The 6,839-nt window shown below is 45.8% G+C and overlaps 1 protein-coding gene across 1 annotated transcript; it reads right to left on the bottom strand.

Moving 5' to 3' along the window:
- Window positions 1–324: 324 nt before the first annotated feature.
- Window positions 325–4,895, bottom strand: prdm8b (PR domain containing 8b). Its single transcript, XM_037680157.1, has 4 exons — window positions 4,826–4,895; window positions 3,182–3,406; window positions 2,458–2,689; window positions 325–2,313 (listed from the first exon to the last, which is right to left on the bottom strand). Exons 2-4 carry the CDS (start codon window positions 3,398–3,400, stop codon window positions 1,079–1,081), a joined length of 1,686 nt encoding a protein of 561 aa, XP_037536085.1. The 5' UTR covers window positions 3,401–3,406; window positions 4,826–4,895; the 3' UTR covers window positions 325–1,078.
- Window positions 4,896–6,839: the final 1,944 nt, after the last annotated feature.

Genomic DNA, 6,839 nt, shown 5'->3' on the forward strand with positions numbered 1-6,839 from the left:
TATATATATATATGTATAATGTATGTGTGTAATGTAAATAAATAAATATATATATATATATATAAAAAACAAAAAAGCCATAATTGAAAATAAAGCTATTTTATTGTCAATGCATTCAACATGATTAGATAAACTATCAAATTTCCGCAAAAAGGAAGAAACACTGAAACTATTCCCCACTGACACAAAATATTACACTTTGTATTTCAAATAAACCAAAGTATTTACAGTGGAACGTATAGACTGCATCTTAAATCATAGCATTTAATATTACATGCACTCTGAAATATAGTCTCACATAAAATCCCCAATTTGTTTCCATTTTCACCGAAGACGTGACGAAACCAGCTGCTGTGGATCAGGACGCGCGAGTCCGTCTATATTTGAAGTAGCAGGATATAAAATACAACTTACTGTACATTTACACATATTTAAATTTTCCCTTAGTCTCAAATTCTTAAGTGCTTCTTAAATAGATTAGTCTTTTTAGGTCACAATGCATTTGCTCACACAGAACAGGACATTTTGTACAGAAGAGAAAAAAGCAAACGGACCAAAATGGAGTTCGAGAACGTGTCCCAAAGTGGAAACAAGTGCAAGGTGAGTGTTTTTAGTGTTTTTAGACTCCCAGCAGAACCTAAAGGTACTCGTGGTAAAGTACGGAACCACACGTAAAAAAAAAAAAAAAGGTTATCCTGAACTGCATTAAAGGTTGAAAGTGTTTTACTCCAGTAGTTTTCCAGATGTGCAGCGCTGAAATGAGGGTCTGCACTCGATGTAAACAAGCTGAATCTAAAGCCCGTGGAAGAAGGCGATGCCCTGCGTCCGGCCGGCACGACACATACGGCGGAATCAGACGAACAAAGAAGTCGTTGAAAACTGATAAATACCGGAATGCCGTAAAGGCGGAGCTTTGCGTCCGTAAAGATTGTAACGTTTTTAAATTGAGGAAGGCCAAACAGTAAAACACGATGAGGATCACTTTGATTCGTTGCTGTTGGGGTCCAGCTTCCATGACTTTGCAACGAGTACCTTTAAATCCAGGGGGGGTCGCGTGTCAAAGTCCCGCTCGTACGAGTCAGTTGTGGGAGGTCATGTGACGCGACAGGTGGTGCCGCTCCCGGAAGGACTCGTTGCAAATGGGGCACTTGAGCTTCTCCTCGCGCCGCCGCTTCACCAGCGGCTCCATGGCGTACTCCTTTTTGTGGTGGGACCTCATGTGGTACACCAGGTCCGAGGTCATGCGGAAGGAGGCGTTGCACTTGGCGCACCAGTTCTGGGCCGGCAGGCAGAGCGAGGTGAAGGAGGGGGGCAGCAGCGTGAGCGCCGACGGCATCTGGAGCTGGATGGCGCCCGAGTTCTTGGGCCAGAAGGTGGTGGCGTACACGAAAGGGTTCTGCTTGCCAATGCCTCCGGGCACGGGGCAGTTGGCGCCGAGCTCCGCCCCCTGCAGCTTGGCGGCTAGGTGGTCGGCCTGATAGAGTCTGCTGGAGGAGATGGTGTCGCCCACCGCCGGGTGGCAGTCCAGCAGCTTGGGGGGCATCACCAGCGGGGAGATCTGGGAGAAGGTGCGAGACGGCTGGCTGAAGGCGCTCTTCCGCTCGGCGCCGCCCTGCTGGCTGACGGAGGTGAAGGCGCTGCCCATGGGCGAGGATTGGGGCGGCTGCGTCTCCGAGAGCACCTGCCGGATGTTCAGGTGCTTCTCTGGGGGGCTGCTGCCGGGCCGGTCTTTGTTCTCGGCGTTGGCGCTCTGCAGGTTTTTGCTGCCGCTGTGGTGTTTGAGGCTCTGCGGCGTCTTCTTGACCTCGGTGAAGGCGCTGCGCTTGGCCTCGCCGAGCTCCGTGGAGCCCGGCGGCGAGAAGGACCCGCGGTTCTCCTCGAGGCCGTACGCCCCCCGGTAGTTCTGCGCAGAAGACGCCAGCTCGTCTTTAGACTTGGACACCGTGAGTCCTCTGCACTCCCTGTCCTCGACCTCAGAGAACTTCCTCTTCCCCGAGCTCTCGCTGCAGATCTCGGCCTCCTTGTCGCTCGGCGGGCTGGTCCGGTTGTTCTCCAGGTCCCGGGCCAGGTTGTGGAAGTCCGTGGAGGGTTTGTTGGTGTCGTGCGACGCGCCGAAGCCTTCGGAGCGGCTCAGCTTCGGGCTGGTCCTGGTGGGAGCCGCGTTCGACCGTTCGATGCCGCTCTCCTTCGGCTCCTTGTCCATGTCAGCGAGACCCTGCAGCCGTTTGGTGCAGCGGAACCGCAGGTGGGCCACGAACGGGAACTCGAACTGGAACCGCTGGCTGCAGTCCGGACACGAGTGATGGGACGAACCTGGGGGGAGAGACGAGTGGACAATTACACAGCTGCTGGAGAAACATCTGGAGCAGGCAGAGCAACAGCTGCTGGATTTGTAAGGTTTGATGCTGAAAGGTGGATGAAAGAGTCCTGGTGCCAGAACCGTGGGTGGGGCCGCACCTTTGCTCCTGGCGGGGGCTCGTCCGGCGCTGAGCAGCAGCAGGTCCGTGAGGTCCTTGCCGTACCAGACGAGCAGCTCCTCGTCCTTCTCGATGCGGCGCAGCGAGCGGTAGAAGAGCTGGCCGTTCTTCACGTAGGCCTCCAGGTTCTGCTCCTCCTTGTCCCGGGCCGACTGGACCAGCCGGAGCCACATCAGACCCTCCGAGGTGCTGTTGGCGGCCGACGTGTCAACCTGCAGCACACGAGCCCACACCTTTAGCCACGAGGCGATGCGTGTGTAAATATTGCTTCTGACAGGAGCTAAAGTTCTTAACGAGCATTTCAGCTTTAAACTGATTTAAATTTAACGACATAAAATAAACTTTACGAGCTTTTAATTATTTGTTTTTGTTCCACATCTCTTGCTCGTGTGTCCCTGAAGTAAATATCTGTGAACAACGTTTGCTACCAGGTGCCGACTGTGTTTGTTTAGCTACAAAAACAGCCGAAGCGACTGAAACTTAGCGGCCATGTTTGTTCAGCTCAGTCACGTGACTCAAACTCCGTTTTATTCCCATTGAGCTGTTTGTTTACGTTGAGTGCGTACCTGCGCTGCACAGCTTCGCCTCAGAGGTAAATCTTGAGAAGCTGCGCCGATGAACGCGAGTTTTATTTTACAGTTCGAGACAAACCCTTCAGCTGCGCTCGGTGTGGAAAATGTAAGATGTGTGCAGCCGGTTCTGACCCGGAAGATGTAGGGAGCAGTCCGCTTGTCGGTGGCCTTGAGCGCGACGAAGGCGATGCTGTCGTACAGCGACGTGTGGCTCAGCACGCACGGCCCGAAGATGGCGTTCTCCGGGATGTCGCACGTGGTGTAGACGCTCGTGAAGATGTCGGTGAGACACTGCTGGACGGCCTTGGCGTCCCCGTCCCACGCCAACTTGTGCGAGCTGGACTCGTCCATGTCGTCCTGCGGAGACAGAACATCTGCTAGAACCCCCTGATGTGCACGAGCCGGCGCAGCCGCCATCTTTACTCAAACAATCAAATCAGCAGCAGCTTTCACTTTTTATTACCTATTATTTCTAATGACTACATCTTATTTGTCAGAATAATGTTTTAAAATAACAACTTTTATTTTCAGAATTAAAACTTGAGAAATGATTTGTTTGTTTTTAAAAATAAATTGAGACGTTCTCCTCACTGTTATTTCTAACAGCTCGTGTGTTATTAATAATAATATTAATATTAGCCTGTTTAATTTATCTGACACATTTGTTCTATTATTATTATTATCATCATAATCATTATTATCATCATTACTATTATTATTATTATCATTATTATTATTGTTATTATATTATTATTATTGGCTCTGAAAATGAAAAACATATTTGTAATTTTCCCAAAGAACGCTTCAGTTAAATGATGTTTCAAAATAAAATCGGGTCAAAAATCTTTTATTTTCTTTTATTTCAGAGCTGCAGTCCAACAGGACCAGCCTGTCCATCCTCCGTGCACGCGGCGCGCACCGTTCGTCTCCTCTTTAGCATCACGCACGTCAGATCATTAAAGCGGTGAATGATCTCACTTCTCCCTGTCTGACCTGTGAGTGCGTGTTTAGGAGGCTCTCCGCAGCTAAAGAGCAGCTAAAGAGGCGCACAGAGAGCAGCTAAAGAGGCGCACAGAGAGCAGCTAAAGAGGCGCACAGAGAGCAGCTAAAGAGCAGCTAAAGAGGCGCACAGAGAGCAGCTAAAGAGCAGCTAAAGAGCAGCTAAAGAGGCGCACAGAGAGCAGCTAAAGAGCAGCTAAAGAGCAGCTAAAGAGAGCCGCAGATGATGCGCCAAAGAAAAGGAGACACAAAAATAACCCTCACATCAAATCTATTTTTTAAATATATCTTTAATTCTTACTTCCATAAATATTTGACTCTAAATATAAATTTAAATATTTTATGCAGCTTTTTAGCCAAACTTTAATTTAATTTTCTTTAAATTAAATGAACCAAATAAAGCAGCTTCTAAAGTAAATAAAACTATAATAATAATAATAATAATAATAATAATAATAATAATAACGTTTTTTCCTTCATAATTAGAATAAATTGAATTTTTTTTTTTGCACTTTTCTAAACAGCCTCCATCTGCTGTACGCGCGCACGCGCAACTAAAGCAGCTGTTTCCCCAGTTTGGGGTTTTTTCATTTTAGATTAAAAATCTTTTTCAATTTATTCCGCCTGCTTTTCTCTCACGCGCAGCTCCAAACCGAGAAAGTCCAGAGCCGCCTCGCGTTCTGCTGGGAGGACTGGTTCCGACCCATCTGTCCGAGCAGGACCACAAACAAAGTGCCCTAAATCAGCTGAAGGAGCCCCCCCACCCCACGGACCTACCTCTGAGCCGCGCGAGGACAAATAATCCACAGACACGAGAAAAGGAGGAGAAAAGTGGCAGAATCCGCAGCTGCAGGAGGAGCAGGAGGAGCAGGAGGAGGTGCTGATGCTGCTCCGCTCCGTATCAGAACATGTCTCCTCCCGGCTCGGAGCGACGGACGGGTTCGGACTGGGGGGGCCCGGAGCTCTGGCTGACTGACACACAGACACGCACTTTTTGTTTGCGCCACATAATCTACCCAACGAGGCGTGTCACGCGCCTCCTCCCTTTAACTCCTCACTGGCCGACCCCCCCCCCCCCCCCCCCAATTATTGTCATTCAAATCAGCAGAGCTGGTTGGATGGAAGAAATGTGACATTTAACCAGCGGGGGGGAATTAAATTAGTACTTTTATTATTATTATTATTATTATTATTATTATTATTATACTTCCGCCTTCCTGAGCTCAGACTGGACCGGTTCTGTTGGGCTCGTGTCTGCACTGAGCTCAGGTTCATTTAGGGGGCGCCAGTGGATAATAATGGTGATAATGGGGGGGGGTCCTTTATATGTGACTGAAGTGAATCACAAATGAAACGTTAAATAATTAATAATAATTCACATTCAACAATCTGAGTGGTTCAGTCTGACGTTTGTTTGTTTGTTTGTTTGTTTGTTTGTTTGTTTGTTTGTCAGAGCAGAAATCTGCAACTTTTACCTTCAAAACTCGTTTTTTTCCCCAAAAAAATAAAGTTGAAGTAAAGAAATTAGATTTAAAAAAATGCTACAAATGAAACGACTCCAGTTTTCTACATTATAAAGTGAAAAACTTGAATAAATTATTGATTTTTTTTTATATAAGGACAAATAAAATAACCAAACTTTTGTAAAACCAGATAAAAACAGTTGAATAAATGTCACCTCCTGATCAAAGTGTGAAGAGTTTGTTTCCTTCAGAGCTTCAGCTGCAGGAAATGAAAGTTTTGACTGAATTCATTCACTTTATTTGGAGTTCAGAGTAAGTAAGGCAAGCAGCTTGGGACAATCTTCATTCAGAAGAACAGACATTCATTACACCTGCTTCACTGGTTCAACGGGACTAAAAGCTTTAGATTCAACATAAAATAATTCTAAGATTCAAACAAAAACCTAAATTAATTCTTCAGACTGATAATCTGGGAGAAGTGGGCACTTTTTTCTTCTTAACATCAGAGTTTCAAATGCTTGACTGGATGTGGCTAAAGCTAACGTGCTAACAAACTGTTAGCACAGCTTTTAAATTAATTTAGTTTTGTTAAAGAAGTTTTAACCACAAAGTTTGGCTTTAATACACCTTATTATATTACATTATCATTGTTTAGCGTTAGATCCTTCTGTTTCTTTTTATACTTTATATTTTTGGGTGTAACTACACAATTCTGTTCCACCTCATGTACCACATGTGATGTAAATGACAATAAAGAAACCTGAACTTTTATAAAACTCAACTGAAAACTCCTAAATTGAGAACCTTTAACTATAAATATGAATTATTTCCACGTGTTCCGAGTTTAAAACTCCTAATTTAAAGTGTTAAAATCCTTTAAAGCCAAAAAACAAATTATATTTTAAGCACAAACGTCTCATTCTGTTTAAAAATATATCTTATAATTGAAGATGTGACAGAAACATTAGAGCAAATTAACAGGTTTTCCTCACATTTTAGTTTATTTTTTCAAAGATATGAGTTTGATTGTTATAAACGAGGTGTTTTTAGCTGCAGAGCAGCTGAAATCAGATATCGTGACCTCCTGAGGATGGATTCTGTCGAAGCGAGGCGAGCGGACGGAAACATTCTTTGTCTTTTTACAGATGGCCGAGAACTGAAGACAAATTTGCGAACAGATCATGTGAAGCGTTCGCCGTGGGCCGAGCGATCACGAGCACACAACACAAACCCAGCAAGGATCAAACCCAGTTGTCACAGTTTGCTGAGAGCTCCTCGGTTCTGGCCTCGGACCCGGTTTGGGCGAGACGATTAAAACTGGGGTGCTC

This window comes from Nematolebias whitei, chromosome 8 (genome assembly GCF_014905685.2).
Source record: "Nematolebias whitei isolate Nwh7 chromosome 8, NemWhi1, whole genome shotgun sequence".
Classification (NCBI taxonomy): domain Eukaryota; kingdom Metazoa; phylum Chordata; class Actinopteri; order Cyprinodontiformes; family Rivulidae; genus Nematolebias; species Nematolebias whitei.

Coding starts and splice junctions, on each gene's coding strand:
- prdm8b (XM_037680157.1), bottom strand. CDS start 3,400: ATGGACGAGTCCAGCTCGCACAAGTTGGCGTGGGACGGGGACGCCAAG. Junction 2,690..3,181: donor CTGCTCCCTACATCTTCCGG/GTCAGAACCGGC, acceptor CGTGTGCTGCAG/GTTGACACGTCGGCCGCCAA. Junction 2,314..2,457: donor AGCCCCCGCCAGGAGCAAAG/GTGCGGCCCCAC, acceptor CTCTCCCCCCAG/GTTCGTCCCATCACTCGTGT.